Raw genomic sequence first — 19709 nt, forward strand, 5'->3', positions numbered from 1 at the left:
AGAATTATGTGTCTGCTCTACATTTCAACTTCCACATGTGCAAAATGAAAGTGGAGTATTAGATGATGTGTAAGTTTTCATCTAGTACTAAAATGTCATTGGGTCCTTTGAAATACCAAAAGTCATCTTACATGTTATTCCCCAACTTCCCAGCCCCCAACACACACACACACACACACACACACACACACACACACACCACCACCAAGGAGGGCAACCTTTTTGGATTCCATCAGTAAGCTCCAGCACTGTCTAGCTTCTAGTTGGGTCTACTCATGATAGGAGGGAAGGAGGAGAGTGAGTTTAAGTTATTTATTCCTGATATCCCTCCTTTGAGGTCAACTTGCTCTGTCGATGTACTTTGGTAGGCTCTCATTCCTCCTCTCAAGGCAGTTGTCATTACACAAGCCTCTGTTCTTTCAGATCCTGGTGTTTATCCCCCTCCTCCCATCAAGTCTCAGGGTGGTGACTTTGCCGCTGCTGTGAGTCCCAGGTTCCTTCACTGTCCTAGTGGTTTACTTATACTCCACCTTTGTAAGTAGTCCCTTTGTAAATTAACCCTCTTGGAATTACTTTGAGTGTACCATTCTACTATAAATGGAGAAGGAAGAGGAAATGGCAATTGGGGCCACATCAACACTCACCTTATTGTGTAGCCCTCCATCACAGCCTTGTGGACTACCTTACTGCTCTATCACCACCTCACTTCTTCCCTAACCACTGATTGCTTTGGTGACCTCATGAGCCAAGCAGGGAACAAGACTACAGCCAATTCAAAACCAAGCCAGGAATGCACAATTCACTTCCCACCTTTCCCAGTGTTCCTCTTTACTTCTGCTACTCTAGGTGCTGTGGACTGTGAGATCCTCAAAGGCAGAGGTTTTTGTCCTGGTCTTCTTTTGTCCCCAGAGTCTAGAACATGATAAATGCTAAACAACCACTTATATAATGAACATATGGAAGATGGAATTAAGAAAATGTTTATTTATTAAACCTTCTGTTTCCAGGCAGCTGAAAGCTGGTCTGCTTCTCTCCCTTTTGTGAGGATGCTCAGTGCTTTTCTCGTCTCCTTGCACAACGCGGCTGCTGTTTTGTGGCCAGTTGTGTGTTGGTAAATGGCTTTTGTTGTTGTTGTTCTTTAACAGCAACAGCTTTTTTGAGAAATAATTCACATACCATACAGTTCACCCACTTAAAGGGTACAATTCAATGGATTTTGATACATGAACAGAATTGTGTAACCATCTCCACAATCAATTATAGAACATTATTTCTTTATCCCCAAATAAACCCTCTGTCGGTTAGCAGACACCTGTTCCTCTCTAGCTTCCCTCCCCCTATCTCTTGGCAACCCACTAACGTACTTTCTGTTTCTTTGGATTTGCCTATTCTGGGCATTTTCATATAAATGAAATCAAACAATATGTGATCTTTTGTGAGTAGCTTCTTTGACTTTGCATAATGTTTTCAAGGTTCATGCAAGTTGTAGTGTGTGTCAGTATATGCATATTTTCTTTCTATTATGACCAAAAATATTCCATTTTATGGACATAGCACATTCTATTTATCCATTCATCAGTTGACAGATAATCGAATTGTTTTCATTGAATGGTGGGAAATGTTTAACAACTAGCAATCTGGAAAAAAAAATCCTTATTTGTGTATTTGTTGATTTCCATGGTATAAATACTCCCAGCATGGCTGATTGCAAGTTACATGTCATTGAACATGGAGTTGGAAAGAGATGCTAAAATAGCTCTTGTGAGCCCCTACACACCAGTTCCAGCATGCCACTGACCATCTTTACTAATGGATCACTCAAGTTCAAGATATGGCCACATGCAGTGAGGTTTCCATTCACTTACTTTGGGGTAATTAAGATAATAAAAGTAATACAATAGAAAGCATTTATTGAGCACTTTATGTGCCAGGTACTGTCCTAAGCAATTTTTTCTTAATTGTTGATCACCACTCACTTCCTTAAGCAGCCTGAATCCCTGTACTATCAATATTCTATGTTTGGTTCACTGTCTCCTAATTGGTCTCCTTGCTGTTCCTTAAATATTCCAATTACATCACATCTCACAACTTCAGCACTTGTTTCCTCTACCAGGTACATTCCTTCCCCACAGATACCAACATGGCTCATTCCCTCATTTCCACCGGAGTGCTGCTCAGTGCTCTCTCCTCACAAAGGTCTTCCCACTACCTCATCGCTTTATCTAACCCTTTGCCAAGTTTTGTTTTTCTTTGAAACTGACATTCCCTTATTCTATCTATTGTTTTCTCATTTGTGCATTGCCTGTCTGCCTACTATAATGTAAGCCCCAGGAAGGCACACAGTTTTTGTTTTGTTCACAGTTGCAATCCTAGTGCCAAGGCCATGCCCTCAGTCCTGCTGACTACGCTGGAAAGTTAGGAGTCTTCAAGCAGTGCTCTCCCCCTTCTCTGCTTCCCCAGGTGCACTCAGAGGCCTGTTTAGTGGGCATTGTGCCCCAGGCCCTGCATCTGTTACTGGCACAGACAGGCCTCAGCTGACAGAGCAGACAGACTGTCTAGTGAGGTGGCTAAGAGTGCCTCATTCCGGGGCCACATCAAATGGGTCCACATCCCAGCTCTGGCACTGACTGACTGCACCTTGGGTGACTTACTCACCTTAGTCAGAGTTTCTCCATCTTTAAAATGGGGTAGTGAGGGTCCTCGGACCTCATAAATTCTATTGTGAGGATTAGTATGTTGATTTAAAGTGATCAACACATATTAAGTGCTCAGTACACCTTATCCACTTAGAATAAGGACATCTCCTGGAGTAAGCTTTACTTACTGTGTAAATCACCTGTGTGCCTGCCACAAGGAAACCACATAAAAGTCCTTACTCACTTCTGCAGCTCTTTTCTGTCATCCTTGTCACTGGCATTCTGTAGAGGCAAGTCTAGAGCTACCTGCTGCCCCAAGGAACTGGATGGTTCTCTGTGTGCTTTTGTTTCTCACAAAAGAGGAGACCCTTGGGGCTTTAAGAAAGTACTATCAGCCTGCTCTTCTTTCCTGCCAAATCTCCTACATTTAACCACTAGGTTTGGAAAAGCCCCAAGGGAAATGTTACTCTCAGCCTAACTAGCTGAGACAAGCCAGATTTGGATCATACGTAGGTCAGGAGGAAAAAAAGCTTCCCACAGAGGAGAAATCCTTGCCCACAAGTCCTGGGATAGTGAGAGTAGAGGCAGCATTGGTGGCTGTGCCAGACTGAGTAGAGAAAGAAGGAAGAGATGGTAATACATTCATGAGGACAAACCACATTGTGTGCACGACCGGCTTGGAAGGAAGCCCCCTGAGGCCCTCAAGTCCACCTTGCTATGCCCCTGCCAGGCATGGTCTCCTGAATCTATGTGTTTTACACCCCCTGAGCTCCCATGTGCCACCCTCCCCGAGGTCCAATAATTTTGTTAAAGTCATAAATTGCTCAGATGGGGAGTTTAGTTTGCTAATTTCTGGTAAATCCAGTTCCATTAATATTTACTGAATGCCCACAAGTCACTGGGTGTGTTAGTTGGCAGAACCAGGAATCCTAGGAACCAGCAATCTACAGTCACATCCCAGAAAAATAACCGTGCCTGTCTCTGAGCATCCTCACTTCCTCGGAGTCAGCGGCTTGGTCTGATCCTGCAAAACATCAACACTTCCTGAGACTGGGCTCCCGCTGGGCTCCCGCGGAGCCTCCTCAGAACGCTGGGAGGCTGAGAGATGGGGGGCAGAGGACGGGGGTGGGGTGGGGAACGGAACGAGGTGCATTTCCCTCTCTAATAGTGTTCCAGTCGGGCCGTCCAGAGACCCTTGCAGGAACTGCCTGGCGTCCTGGCCCGCGGACTTGGCCCGGTCTGGCGCCCGAGCCTCCCTCCTGCCAGCCCTCTCCTCCCTCCGGGCTCGTGCCTCAGCCAGGGGCGTGTCCGGCCCTCCTCCCGTTCACAGCGGTCAGTTCACCGGTCACGGCGGCGGCGGCGGTAGCCGGAGCAAGAGCAGCGCTAGCGCCCGGGTTGCCGGAACAGGAACAGGGGCTGCGGCTGCCGCAGGAGCAGAGCGGGGGCACCTGTGCGGAGTCGCAGTAGCAGGAGGAGGGGGTGGGGTTCCTGCCAGCCCCGCCCAGAGCCCTGAGGAAGGGGCCCCTCCCAGCTGGAGTCTCCTGCTCCGCAGAATCTCCGCGGGCTGGGAGCACTGGTGGGAGTAGACATGTGCAGGACCAGCTAGAGGGCCGGGGCACTTAAACATCTGGTCCAAGTGTTCAGAGGCAACGAAAGCTATGTCTGGAACCATGACAGCCTCCCGCCTGGACTTTGGCGAGGTGGAAACTTTCCTGGACAGGCACCCAGAGTTATTTGAAGATTACTTGCTGCGGAAGGGAAAGCAGGAGATGGTGGAGAAGTGGCTGCAGAGGCACAGTCAGGGGCAGGGGGCTGTGAGTCCCAGGTCCGCCCTGGTTGACTCCAGTGACTCGGCTCACAGAGGCAGCAGCGGCATTGGCCGCTGCACTGGACCAGAAGACTCTGCCGTCGGCCAGCCCACTCCACGTGGCGGGGACTGTGGTGGGGTTCCGCTGAGTCCCAGCTGGGCCAGTGACAGCCGGGGCGATGGGAGCCTGCAGCGGAGAGCTTCTCAGAAGGAGTTGAGGAAGAGTTTTGCTCGCTCCAAGGCCATCCATGTGAACAGGACCTATGATGAGCAGGTGACCTCTCGGGCCCAGGAGCCCCTAAGCAGTGTTCGTCGGAGGGCACTTCTCCGGAAGGCCAGCTCCCTGCCCCCCACCACAGCCCACATTCTCAGTGCCCTGCTGGAATCGAGGGTGAACCTGCCTCAGTACCCCCCTACGGCCATGGACTACAAATGCCACCTCAAAAAGCATAATGAGCGTCAGTTCTTCCTGGAACTGGTCAAGGATATCTCCAATGACCTTGACCTTACCAGCTTGAGCTACAAGATCCTCATCTTTGTCTGCCTCATGGTGGATGCTGACCGCTGCTCTCTCTTCCTGGTGGAAGGGGCAGCTGCTGGCAAGAAGAGCTTGGTCTCCAAATTCTTTGATGTACATGCAGGAACCCCACTGCTGCCCTGTAGCACCACAGAGAACTCAAACGAGGTGCAGGTCCCCTGGGGCAAAGGCATCATTGGCTATGTCGGGGAGCATGGAGAAACAGTCAACATTCCTGATGCCTACCAGGTAGGACTTTGCATTGTCCTCTTTCCAGAGCCCCATTGGCTTGGGAGCCAAGCCTTCAGTTCCCTTTGGCATCCAGGTACACATTAATTTAGACTCTTTACAGTATTAATCTTGCTGTTTAAATTTCTTCAGAGTTTAGACTAGCTAGAATGTTACTACACAACCTGTAATGTAATTTTTTTTCCCTAACACACAGTGGCTTGTGGACAATTCACATCTCACTAGGGCTACATTTTGCAGCCAATAATACCATGTGTTCCTCTGTCAGGATACCTTGTCTTTAAGATCAACAGTGTATGGTTTTAGAAGTGCTAGAAAAAAATGTCTACTCCATAATTCCACTGTTAGTTTGAAGAAAATGGACATGTTGGTGTTTCTGATGTCTTTTTGGGAGTGTACTGCATTTCATTCTCATTCAAAGTTGGAAAGGGAGCAGAGTGTCTACTTCCATATTCCCTTTTCTGACTTGAAAGTTGCATGAGTTCCAAGGTAGGGAAGGAGAGGAAGAGAGGAAAATGAGGGGAAGAATGGGCCTTGATCCACTTGTGCCTTGTAATCATCTATTTTAATTGTTTCTGTTGTTGAATTTAGAGAGGTTAGACAAGTAAATAAACCTATTTATCTTTAGGCTTGAATACAGCTTTGTCTGCAGTCAGCTCTTGATAGAACTGAGCAAGAAGGTTTTTGGTTTGTGCAACAAACAAAAAATTGATAATTTTTCTAGCAACTCCAAAGGCAATCAGCAGGGTAACTATGCTAGCTTCAAGTGGAAAAGGAAACCCAACATGCTGTTGACTAGTATTTCTAAGCCTTTTCCTTTCACAGTGATTTGAACTTGATATTAGATGCCAGATCCGAAAGCCAGTCTGTTCTAATTTCTTCAGTGTCTCTTCACTGAGTGTGATGAAACCGGATGTCATTTTCTATAGACTTCTTCAGAGTTCATAAGAATGGAAAGTTCTTTTCCTTGGTCATGAAAAAGTTCTGGTCATTTGATGAGCGCTTCTTCCAGTTATGTAATAGAATTACCTGTTTCTCTATATTTTGGTTACTGTTGATCAGAATAGCAAGAGTGGTGGGAAGGACACTAAAGGCAAAATGTTCCCTATTTCATCTGAAAGTTGACAATTCTAAACAGAAGTTGAGTAGCTTGTACTAAAACCAGGTTTCATGCTTTTGTGAGAAGTCTTTCAGCATAACATTTTAATAACAGGATGCCTGTCAAAATACCATTTTTGGTAATCTTTCCTTATTGACCAGACACATTATTCATTATATCCTTCTTGACAACTTTGATAAGTTTAGGTCGAGCATGATCTTTATCATGCTTGATCAAATGATTGATCTTTAACCAGTGTCCATTTCTCTACAATCCTAAAAAGCCATGGGAAGAAATAAAAACATTTGTTAATTGGTATGTTGAAGATTCTGGCAAATGTGAATGATAACAAACTCTTTTCTTTCCCATTATTTCCACATCCTTATTGTGTGCTTGGGCTAAAAAAAAAATCTTTTCCTAGTTGGATGATACTTGTTTGCTGGAATTCTTTTTTCTCATTTCATTTTTAATTGTTTTTCTCTTTATCAGGGATTGAGATGTGAACTCAGCTCATTCTGACCAGCCTACTCTTTCCCTGAGCCATGTTCTACTCTTAAAAAAAGTATTTTAGAACTAGTTTCACGATCAAAGAATATAGTAATAACCACCCTTACCCTCTCCTTAAGACTCCTCTAAGCGTGATTGATAGTACTTGACCATATCTTACCCTAAGTTCCCTACTTTGTTCCTCTTAGTAACTCATGCAATGTAAGCTTTTCATTGAGTTGTACCCATGTTGCCTCCTCCCCAAGTTCTAGCATTTTCTCTCATTCTTTGCATTTCCTATATTACAGATTTATACTAATGAAAATTGAAAACCTTCCAAATACATATTCTTTTATCATGCTGTTGTAATTCTGATCATATATATATATATATATATATATATATATATATATATGTACATCTTGAAGTTTCTTTGTAAAAAAGTAGTTTTATCAAGGAAGAGTAGAAAAGTAAAATGAAGAACACACCAGGTTAAAAATATAGAAATATATATTAGAAGCCAATGGTGAAAGAAAACCTTCCTGACCAGACATAGATGAAGACAAGGAATGAACCAAGATCTTAAACTCTCAACCTATGTAACAGCTTTCTCTTACCTGCCTTTTGCCAGTCCTCCCAAAAACCTAGTCTTTACAGCTATCCTCTCTGATTCTTTATTAACTACTATATTTTTAAGGTGTTTTTTACTCACATTCAACCAGCCTCCTTTTTTTTCTTCAAGATTTGAAATTTTTATCATAACAAGTTTCAAAATTTAATCATCTGATAATTAGAATGATGATCCCCTTGGGGGTTCAGAATAGGGATGAGAAAGGTATTGAAGACCTTATGTAATTATGATAATAAGCATGGCATTCTGGAGTCAGAAGTAGACTATTTAATGAAATACTAAAGTTGAATAAAAGTTTTGACAGCAAAATAATCTTCAGTTTATTTAACGTTTTCCTTGATTGGTTTTAAAAAAACAAACTTGAAATTAGGAGAAAAATAAAGAAACACAAGTAGAAAAAATTTTTTACTTTATGTATCCAGTATGGATCATAGTGACTGCAATTTACCTTTTTTTCCCCTGACAGTTATAAGTTATTAAACAGCCTTTCTTTAATATAGTAATGAAAGAATTGCCCTCAGGAGGTAGAAAATAAGAGCACTCAATAACAGGTGTTCTCTGAGATTATTCTAAGCATTCAGAATGTAGCACTTTAAACATTAATAAAAAGTGTGAGATGATATTTCTGTTAGTGCTGATAATGATGATACAGGTGTTTGATGGGCTTTGGGTCTGAAAAGCAGCCAGATGTTTTGTTAGGTGAACTGAGAGGAGGAAAGGGGACAACGCAGGAGGGTTCCAGGTGTGCCCGGCTCTCAGAACACCTGAGCTGTTTACACAAGATTCATTTATTCATTAGTTCCAACAAACACACACCAAACACCCATTATACCTAAGGTCTTAGTGGGCCCGTGGGTATAAGATGAGGGGGACATGCTTCTTACCCTCCAAGTGCTTATAGTTGAGGGGCACGTTCTACACACAGACAACTAATACCAAGCTCCACTCAATGACGCCAACTAAATGGCATGGGTCTCAGTGGAGAATGCAGTTGCACTGTGACTGGGCTCACAAGAGAAGACTTCATAGGGAAGGTGCCATTCAAGCTGGCAAAAGGATTAGGTTTCACCTTTTTGGATTTCAAAATTGACTGATGAATGACCCATGATTTTATCATTGTTGGAGATACTGCGGGGCCAGGGAAGGGGATCCAGGTGTAGCAAAATGGCTTCAGCAGAGATACAGTAAGAAGCAAACCCAAAATATGTATAGGTGACAGTGACTGGTTTAATAGCCAGAGTATTGTGGATGCTACAGAATGAATATGCAAGAGTAAGGTGAGGGCAAAAGACGAAAGGACATTGAATGTTTGACTAAAGAATTTGAACGACCCTAACAGTAGGCCCCAGGGAACCTTTAAATGCTGTTAACATCATCAGAGTGGTGTTTCAGAAAGCCTTGTGGCAGTGGCTGAGTGGACTAAACAGGGGGAGTCTCAAAGCTGTGAAAATAATTAGGAGTATATTATGATGGGCTGGGGGAGCATGATGAGCAATTGAACTAAACATGAACTGTGGGAATGGGCGTCGGGGAGCAAATGGAAGATGTCTTGCAGGTGTGGATTTGGGCTAGAAGGGAGGGAAGTCAATGGTGACTCGGAGATTTTAAACCTGAGTGAGACGGAGAAGGTAATGTCATTATGAAAAACAGGAAGAGAAGCTGGGTAAGTAAAGATTCTAAATAAACCCAGTTATGTAGTTTGTGGAGCTCAGTGCAGAATGAAACAGGAGCCTGGCTGGAGGAGGTGGAGGTGGAGACATCAGGCTTCCCTTTCCAAGGGTCTGCTACCCCAATCCACAGCAGATGTGCTACCCCCAAGTAATTTCAAGTTCCATACTGAGACTTTCTTGGTACCTGGATTGAGGATGGGCAAGAGGTGCCCACCAATGTGCTCCATATGGCTACCAGCTCTGGGTGGGTGACCAGAGCCTTGTGCCTCCCTGTGATGGTGTGGGGCACATACCTGGTCCTCTCCATGCACCCACCCAAAGCCAGCCTGGAGCAGAGCACAACAGCAGATGTCAGATATGGGCCTCTCCCCAAACTGATGTAACGTCCTTGTGGCTCCTGATCTCAGGGAAGGGGTGGTGGGTGGGGAGGCTGAGTGAGGCCTGGGACACCATGGAGCAGGGACAAGTGGCCAAGAACCAGCCCTGGTCAGACAGTAGAAGGGGAGACTGAGTGTGAACCAAGGCTCTAAGCTCTGGGCTCATATGCCGTTGTCTCACTGGACTTGACTTATGAAGCACAAATTCAAACATAAAATTATTAAGACTTTCACAAGCACAGCATTAAACCTTAAGCAGGGGGACCCTACCCCGCCCTCCTCTCCCCAACCCCCCCAACTGTGCTGGTCACATGTCCATGAGGCCAGCCCTGATTCTGAGTCATTTTGAGTGTTAGTGGAGAAGTTAAATTTTATTCCAGCCTAGTGTCTTCTGCTTCCTTGCGAATGGCCTCCGCTCCATCCTAATTAAATTACGTGCCATTTTCAGTGCCTGGATTGTGCTTTTCTGTTTATGTGCTTTTCATCTTCTCTGTCAGGATTATTCCTTCTCCATCTTTGCTCATTCAAATCTTGCTCTGGCTTCTCAGAATATAAGAAGGGAAAGCTGATTGCTTATTCTTGAAGAGAAGAGATGAAAAACAAAACATAAAATTACACACAAAGTTGTATTTAAGAATGCATTCTATTATACTGTTATATTTATTATATATTAAATAAGAATATAAATAATGATACTGCATTTTCATTGAATTTCATCTTTCATTTCATTTTAGAATAATCTTCACTGAAATAACTACATTTAAAAGTGGCCTCAGAAGGGATTGATTTCATGTATCTAGAAAACTCAGTGATGAATATGCTTCATTCTCTGATGAGCCAGTGCCGACAGACATTGGTATACAGTCCTGTGACTGAATTGCTGAGATTTGCTTAAAAGGCCGATGTTGATCCCACTCTAAAGCTGGTATTAGAAAGGAATTTCATGAAATCTTATTTCAGCTTCTTTCAGAGGTTTAAAAAAATTCCCCCAAGCCTGTGACTATGTTTGGTAGCCCAGAACCAGAATTGGTTTTGTGCTCGAGGCAGGAAACATTTGCTATTTCAGCTCCCTTCCTGACGGACACGTGATCGTGATAAACAGCGACAAACTGCATTTGCCGCTGCGTACATGAGGATGGATGAGGGAACAGTACACTTCCTACAGAATCATGGGGAGGCAACTTAAGGTTAACTTAATTTTTTCCCAACCCATAAGCTAAATGTTTACTGATCCGACCAATTAATTTTGGTTCCCAACGTTTTGGTCACCTGTTTATTTACAAGGCTGGCTTAATTTGGAAGTTAGTGTTTCATGTCTGATGTGGTGTTGAAGAGTCAAATGAAACTTTCCTCTGCAATAGCTTTGAGTTATTTTATAGGGAAGTCAACAAGCTCCTTGAGGTCCACTACTTGCTGCTCTAGTCACTTATTTTAAGGATGGTGTTTGCATTATAACCACATTCTTTTGGAAGGTGGAATTTGAGTCAGAAAAGAAGCAGTTTAGTCATAAAAAGGTGGGTTGGGTTTCTAATATTTTAGGAGAAACATTGGTTTCTGGATATTTACAGGGATTCAGGCTGAATTTACTTAATTGTTTATTGATAGGATTAAAATAGTAAAGGTTTCCTGGCATTAAAAAAAAGCGTGTTCTCTATAATTTCAAGGGTTTCTTAATTGGTTGGTTTCAACAACTGAACAGTGGTTTCATGCATTCATGAGAAATTCTGTTTCTTGTCACAAAGTATAGCTTCAGGCTTTTGCAAATTTAGTAAAGGAACCTTTATGTTGCATGAAAAAACGAGGTACCTGTGAGATACCACTTTAGGGTGTCAGTTTTTAAAAAATTCAAACAGTGATAGAAAGGAAACTGAAGCTCCACTGTTGATTAACAGTAACTCCATTTATGGAGCATTTTCTGTGATTCAGCGTTAGATCATTAGCAAACTGGTTGTCTCTTTCAAACCTCTCAACAAGGTAGCTATTACTACCCCCATTTTACAGAAGAAAGAACTGAGGCTTGGAAGGGTTAGTAATTTGCTCAAAGTCCCTCAGCTGGTAAGTGAGGGAAGGGGACTGTGGGGAAGGGGGAGGTGGGGAGGTTCAAACCAAGATCTTTGGTCTGCAGGATCTTTTTGCCAGGTCACTCCTGGTGTGGCCTCTACCGACTGTTAATTGTATGCACACTCATGTCAGTCTCTGCCTTCTCCTTTTCTCTGCCAGTTCAAATCCTCTCACTGCGGAGAGTCCACCTTCATGAGACTTGCTAATCCCTGTCCCAGCCCACACAAACTGGACATGGTTTCTCCCTCCTTTGAATATCTGTAATGCTTTAATGAGCTTCTTTCTAGTTTCTTAGTATTTTAACTTTTTGGGTACATAAAAGAGTTGACTGTGAACACCTCGAGATCAAGATCATGACTTCTTCACTTCACATTTCTGCCAATAATTGCAGATATCTGCCAAATTATCTGAATTGCTTGTCCTTGTTAAACCTTCATATCAATTGCTGGAGCCCTATCTCCCCACCTCCCTGTTGCTTTTTTTGTTGATTTTTTTTTTTTCTTTTACTTTATGCTATGTGGAGACCTTGAGCAAGCAGGCTGCCACTAACCAAATAATAACAATTAGCAACAGCACACTGCCACTGCTAGGATTGGGCATGACTGTTCTGGCTAACTGAATTTTCTAGTTTTCTCATGACTACCCCATTTATACAATTCAGCTTCTTGAACGTACATCACCCTTCCAGCATAAGCCCTTTCAGACTCTAGGATTTTTCTTTGAAAAATATTCTTGAAATACAGAGCATAGTGATTGGAATCTGTTGAAAATGAGTTCAGAAATGCCATATTGGTATTCGGCTGTCTTGTTCTATGTACTTTTGTTTATTCCTAATACCCTATTTCCCAGAAGAAACTGCATGGGAAGCAACCTGGGCCAAACATACCTACAGGGAAGAGATGACTTTGGTTTAGTTAATAGAACCTTTTATCTGCACAGCTGACAAGCTTATTTATTTGAGAATTGAATTCTTAGATTATTAATCATCTTGTTAAACTGAGAAGATATCAGAGTGTAATAGAACATGCTCTAGACTTGGAGACAAGAATCTTGGATTCTATTCTCAGTTCTACCTTAGTGTTTTTGGCAATAATGTAGGGATAATACATCCAGACATGTCTACCCCACTGTATTTTGTAAGGATCTAGTCATTAAATCTAACAATTTGATTCTAATGAGCTAATGGGAAGGCATATTCAAAAGGATAAAGTAAATATGAGGCTTTATTAATACATTTAAATGCATAGCCTAGGGGGCTTTATTCACAGGACCTGGAAAGGCCCTTACACATGACAGGATAACTTTGATTTAGAATGTGGTAGTACCTGTATTGGCTGTATTTTCTTATTTTTCATATTCTTGATGTTCTGGCATTTAGTGCCTTGACCCTGGAGAGATTCCCCTTCCAGGGCTATAGCGCTAATTCCTGGAGACAGCAGAGGACTCCCCTGCAAGTGCTGCTGTGATATGTAGGCCAACCAGCCCACAGCCCACGTCCCCAGCTGTCTCCTTCCTGGGACTGTCACACACCAAGCCCATATCTCCTTCAGTCCTGGGCCACCCCAGGGCCAGGTACTGGGCACCTCAGGGTCACCCCTACAGTCCAGAGTCTGCCGAAACTGTTCAAACTATCCAATCCCAGACTGCCCCAGGGAACTTACCCTGCCTCACCCATTTCTTCCCAAGAGAACCCCAGAAAGGCTCTGGGCTGCGCTCTGCCCTCCCCGTTCTGCCTCACTACCTGCCCTGGTCCTTCCCCAGGTGGCCTGCAGGGCATGCTCTGTTTCCCATTTCCAGGGATCTGCGAGTATAACCTTCCTCCTTCGAGACAGTCACTTCTGTGGCTGCATGTCTTACCATAACCGATTATCACAAATCCCAGGGACATTTTAACACAGTGCCACACATACATGATACCTTATACACAGGTAATGATTACTTTGAGGTATAAAGTAATGAAATGCTTTAAATGAGCATTAGACTGTCATGATTTACTGGCCATAATACATATTCTGCATTTGACAAGCATAGTTATGTTAATTTTTTAAAAAGTTGGTCAATATGCCTATGTATGCCTATTTTTCTAATACAATATGTAATCTCAAAATTGTCCATTGGGTTTCTGTGCTATAAATTCCCATGTGAAATCTCCAGATTAATAATTTGTAGATTTACTCTTGAAATTCTAAGGATTGTTTTGAAATGATAGTATTTGGACCCAGTACTTATAAACTAAGTAAATGCTAGCAGCTGACACGAAAGGGTAAATGAATACTAAATCTTAATATTTGTAACCGAGCTGTAATAATTTATTAGGCTAGGTGGAATCTCTGGTACAATTTTAAAACTACTTACTAAATAAAAGGCAAGCTTTATATTTTTCTGTTTGGACATGGTGTTAATTGTATACTATGTGTTACCCTTTTTGTACTTATGCTGCCTGTATTTTCCAAATTATCAGAAAGTTTTAACCTTTATTTTTTCCAATTTAGAGAAATTAGATGGTACTCCTTTTTTCCTTTAAATGGCTGTATACAGTTTAATGAGCTAATAGTTTTTATGGGTTTTTGGAAACTTAATGTGCATGATTACATATTTAAAGTTTTAATAATGGCTGTAATGGAATTGAGAACTGTAGGCTTGGGGCTTGTGGGAAAGATTATCCCATGGTTGCTAAGGAAACCAGTCTAGATTTTTATTCTTTTCTGCATAAGGTCCTTGGAAAAATGAAGCTATAATCCCTTGTCTCCCAAGGCCACCTTTATGGAGTACCCACATTTCACCCTTATCCTCCTCTTCCTTTTGCTTCCAAAGAACCACAGGTGATAGGGTGCATGCTTTATGCAGCTGTTAAGACTGGTTTTTTTTTTAGCTTCTTCAGGTATGTGAGACTGGGGTCAGATTCTTCTCTCACTTCCTCTTCTTGATCACTAGCTTTGAAAGCTCAGGACCATCTTAGCATCTCCTTTTTATCATAGCCCAGAGATTATCATGCAGAGAAGCAAGGAGGAGAGAGCCGGGGGCAGTAAATGTGCCAGGCACTGACTGAGCAGGCAGAGGAGCACGGGATCTCTGCAGAGGAGGCGGCCAGCACAGCTGGGAGCTAATGCCTAGTGCCCCCCCCCCCCTCTCCTTTGCCATCCATTTCTTAAGTGAGGAAACAGGAGGGACAGCTTCTGATTTGGTCTCTCCTCTTTACCATGTTCACTGTGAATCTCACTGAATAGCCAGAAAAGAGCTGGTGCTCAGGGAGTGCTACTATTTAAAAGAGAAAAGGCAAGAAAACATTTTTCCACCTCTGAATTAACCAGATTGAGATGATCTGCTATGTTAAATGAAAGAGCAAAAAGGTCATCTGGGGAAAGAGAAGCCACTGTCATTGTAGGGACATTTTGTGCTTAAGACCTTGGGTTTCTGCTGAAGAAAACAACCAATTTTATACTTTAGAGATAGCCTTAAAATCCTTAGGGTCAGGCATTCATGTGTGTAACATATAACAACATTAATCATTCTTGTAGTGACCTTGTGAGGCTGTATAATTTAATATATAATTGTATGGAAATCATTTAATCAAAATGATATGGAAAGATGTGAAAGTGTAAAATGAAACAGATGTGCTTTCTGTCTAGCAAATGAAGCTGAAACTTACTTTCAAAACTACTGTCACTCTTTTGCCTGGCCACTGAGCTGACTCTCCTCCTTGAATGCTAACTTAGCACCTACCCATACAGGGTCGGTGTGCATACTGTGGGCCCTTAGGATCATGTTTGATGAGCAGAAGAGCCCTTACTGTAGTCACTTTTATTTCATCTCTAGGGTGATAAGCACCGATGGGACCACTGTGTAGGTTAGGATGTCCCCACAGTGGCATTGTTGACAGGTTGGGCTGGGTCAGTCTTTGTTGGGGATGCTGGGGGTGCTGTCCTACATATCGTAGGATGTGTAGCAGCCTTCTTGGCCTCTGCCCACGAGGTGCTTGCCTCATGGTGACAGTAACTGTCAAATGTCCCCTGGGGGAAAAAACCCTCTTCCACCCTTTTTAGAAACCACTAATGTAGAGCAATTTGGCAATAACTGTGTGCTGCCTTAAAAATAGTCATAACTTCTGATTCATCAATTCCAGATCATCTTAAGGAAACTTTTATGGGCATGTGCAAAGGTTGTCTATATGAGTACCTATTTTAGTGTTGTTTATAATAGTATAAATTTATTAGCCCAAACATCTAGCCTGAAGTTTGGATAAATAGATTATGGTACATCATAAAATGGAATATTTAATCAGAGGAAATTGCTCACAAAATATTAAGTGAATATCTGTATTTAGAAAACAGTAGTATTCTAGTTTTCTTAACAATAACAACAAAAGCATGAGGGTAGGGATTGAATTCAGAATCAGATTGGATTTAATTCCCAGTCCTACCACCTAAGAGTTGTTATATTTTACTTCATCAATTGTTTGTTGCTGCAGTCCTAAAATGTGGATAATGGTATCTATCTTAAAAGGTTGTTGTGAGGGTTAAGTAACATTATGTAAGGGCAGTGCTGAACATGGTGTTTGCTATATTTTGAGGACTCTGTAAAAAATAATTGGAATAATACATGGGGAAAGGCTGGAAAATGAATTGCCAAAACATTGATAGAGGTGATCTCAGAGTGGTGGGCTTGTTTTTCTTCTCTTTTGTGTTTTCTGTTGTCTATTTTATCAAAATTGCCACATACATATCCATTAATCAAGTAACTGTAGTTGCTTTTACAGATATACCTAAGCTTGGTGTCACAGAGTGGTCATACAGCAGAGGCTTATTTCTCACTCTTCTGAAGCTCAGCATAGGTCTTGCTGGTTGGTGGGTAGGTCTCCTCCAAGAGGAGATTATTTCCTTTTTTCCTACCTGGTCCTCCACACCTTCAACATGAGGCTTCAACATCAGGTCGGAAGATGAAGGGAGAGAGAGAAATGAACAAATGAAGTAGGAGGAGTTTGTGGGTCTGGTCTGTAAGTGGCACGTATTGTTTCTTGCTCCCATTGTACAGTTTCTCTAGACTCTACAACTCAGGTATGTGGCCCTGCCTAGCTTCAGGGAGGCTGGCAAGTATAGCTTAGCCCCGCCCCAAAGTGGATCCCAGGCCAGTCATTGCATGCAGCTCTAGGCGCAGCTCCATCGGAGTGGTGAGCCGTCCTCTCCAGCAGGTCCTGCTGGTTTTCATGTGCATGACCAACTGCCTGCAACAAGGGTGAAGAGGGAAAACCATTGGGCTTTGGAAAAGGGATCTGCAAGTCACAGGCAGATTTATTTTCCATTGTTGAGAATGGATTAGAGAATAGGATTTTAGAGGCAGAAATTTGCTATGGAGATTGTTGCCTTTAAGCTCACAGGTCTGAGGGTTATAAGGTCAAGTGGCAGAGCCAGACCTGGCTACATTATTTATGGGACCCAGTGAGAAATCAAAATGGATGTCTTCATAGAGTTCAGGGAAATCAATACCCCCAGGAGAGCTGCCCTAGGACCAGGGATGGGCAAGAGGCCACGACAGAGTAGCTTACTGAACATGCCATGGTGACATACCAATTACCCTGTTACTTGTTCTACCTAACATACTTCAGAATTCTCTGTCAACCTGTAATGGGGACAGCCACCGCCTTGCCCCTAAGGCACTGCAGGGCTCCTGACCCCATACCCATCCTGTGACCTCACTGGGAATGGATGGCAACAGAAGAACATGGGCATTCTCCCAACCCATCCCCCATCAACCTGACCCTGCTGCTACCCTGGGTAGAAAGAGGTAGAGGTCAAGGGGCTGGAGCAGGGAGCAGGAAGCTGAGAACCCATCAGGAAGCTGGACGGCACGTGAGCCCAGGGCGTGCTCTATCAGACTCCACATACAGAACACAAATTCAACTTAAACTTCAAGTGTCGAGGGCTGTTCTCAACATGAGGCTCTGTGTGACTGCACTGGATTCACACCCAGAAAGCCATTCCGTAGGTGGTGCCTACGATTTTAACTGTAAGAATAAATAACGAGGATGGCAGACTCCCCATGGAAGTTCCTTATTTTTCTACCTACTTCCATTAGCACTTTGCCCATATGACTCTTGCTATTTACTCCAATTTTGGTGATTTTAATTTTTGCTCACCTGTCTTTCTCTCCATTAAACTGTGAGCTCCTTGAGGACAGATGCTATAACTTTCTGGGCTTTGTAGCACTCCCTGTGTGTGGCACGGTGCCTAGCATATAGTATTAAGATACTTAGTAGATATTTTTTTATGAATAAATGAGGAAAATGAATGTAATTGAGAATTCTGTCATGAGGGCAGCGGCCTAGGTACTAGTAGTAGGTTATAAGGTCAGGTTAAGACCAGGCGTTAGCTAATAATGCTGAACCAGGCCACTGGTAGGCCAAGGGTCCTTTCATTTTCTCATGCACAGGGATGGGCTGGGTTCTCAGGGAGCAGGAAGCTGACATGTCCAGTGCTGTAGTGGTCCAGGCTGTGAAGAGAGATGTTGGCACAGGGAACCAAGCAATTCATATTATCAGTAAAGAAGAGGAATTAGCAGTGTTGGGAGGATGAAAGCAAGAGAAAAAAGGTAGCAACTATGACTAATATAACAGGCACAGGGCTTTGGCTAAGTAGTGATTATGTAGTTAATAATAGCAATGCTGGAGCAAAGGAGATGTATTCTGCTTTTCCTATGTTTATTTAAATGGCAGTAGTGATGTCTTTTAGGCAAGGCAGAATGATTTGCTAGGGAGAATATAAGGTCACACCCAGAAAGGTCAGGCTGAGAGCTCTCTGATTTAGGGGTAGTAATTTAAGCCAAATTAATGTGTTCAGAAAGCCTAGCACCAAACTTTTGTACCACCACTAACACCACTTCCATTTTTCTCCCCCAAAACCAAAAGTGTTTATGTTTCCCTGGTCTGTACTTGTTTCCAGGAAGCATCCTCCAAGACTGTCAGATTCTTTTTTGGACTCTAGATATTTTTATTTGGACTATCTATCATTATCCTAGAAAATATTCAGTCCTTTGAGAAGTATGCAATTCTTGTAAAGTCACCTGTGACCAGCTGTGATAAATAGGTCAATGACATTTCCTAACACAGTGGTCACAACTGTTACTGTTCCAAAGCACAGCGGAGCAGTGGTGTCAGCAGACACATTTACCTAACATAGTTCAGAATCCTCTGAACCCCTGGCTTGCATTGACTTCTTCCCTTTTCCACTGTCTTCCTGTATTTCCTTTCCTCCCCCCATTTCCTTGTCTTGTGCCTTTCAGTTCCTCTCTGCTGATGTCACGCTCCTGGCCACCTTTGGCGTAACTGCTGCCCCTCTTTCCCTCCTCCCTTTGCTATCCTCTCTCCCACCTCTGACCTTTCATCTTCTGTCTCTTTTTCCTATTCTGTCTTCTCTTCTCCCTGTTCTCTTCTTGCCCTCTCTGGCATTACTGACCTGAAGATAACAGGGATATAACACAAATTAAGTATTTGTTCCCAGTTGTTAATTTCTAGATCAAACTTTAAAATCTCATAGCCCTCCCTCAGGAAACAACTGAATTTCCTTTTACTTCCAAGTGGATTAAAAAAAAATTTTAAATCAGATACATGAACATTTTTTTCTTTAAAACACATTATAATATTTTAATTATATTTCAAATTGTTATCCTATGTAGCCCTTGGTTATGATTTATTTCCCTATGGGTCAATGTCTTGCAGTATGAAAAAAACCTTGTCCCTCAAGTACATTCTCAGTAGAACAAGTAACAGGGTAATTGGTATTTAAATACTTGGTATACAACATCCAGGCTTTTATTAAAGTGAGAACAAGGATAAATATTATTTCTTTGCTGTATCTTTCAGTCTAGTATCCAACAAGAATTTCTTAGCAACAGGCACCACAGAAGTTACCATGCCAGCAAATTCTCAGGCCGATTGATTGTTTGAGGTCTTGTCTCTGTTAACCTACAGTTCCTGACAGTGAATGTCCCCTGCAGGGTTCTTTTTTCCCTTTTTGTACACAGAAAAGAAATATTTTCCATTCTCCTGAATCCACCAGGAAGCATGTGGGATTTAATCACCTCTGTTATTACATTGCTTCACCCCCAATGTATCAACACTCCGAAACTTGCTTAGTCATTTGTAAAATTCAGCTTTGGGACTGGCTGCTGCCCTTGGGTGACA

The 19709-nt window shown here is 42.7% G+C and overlaps 1 protein-coding gene across 1 annotated transcript in view; it reads left to right on the top strand.

Moving 5' to 3' along the window:
- Positions 1-4138: 4138 nt before the first annotated feature.
- Positions 4139-19709, top strand: part of PDE11A (phosphodiesterase 11A) — a 395750-nt gene continuing 380179 nt past the window's right edge. The window contains exon 1 of the mRNA XM_036879447.2: positions 4139-5209. Within this exon, the coding sequence (XP_036735342.2) occupies positions 4295-5209 (915 nt within the window). The 5' untranslated portion in view covers positions 4139-4294. The remainder of the gene's footprint in view (positions 5210-19709) is intronic.

This window comes from Manis pentadactyla, chromosome 6 (assembly GCF_030020395.1).
Source record: "Manis pentadactyla isolate mManPen7 chromosome 6, mManPen7.hap1, whole genome shotgun sequence".
Taxonomy (NCBI): domain Eukaryota; kingdom Metazoa; phylum Chordata; class Mammalia; order Pholidota; family Manidae; genus Manis; species Manis pentadactyla.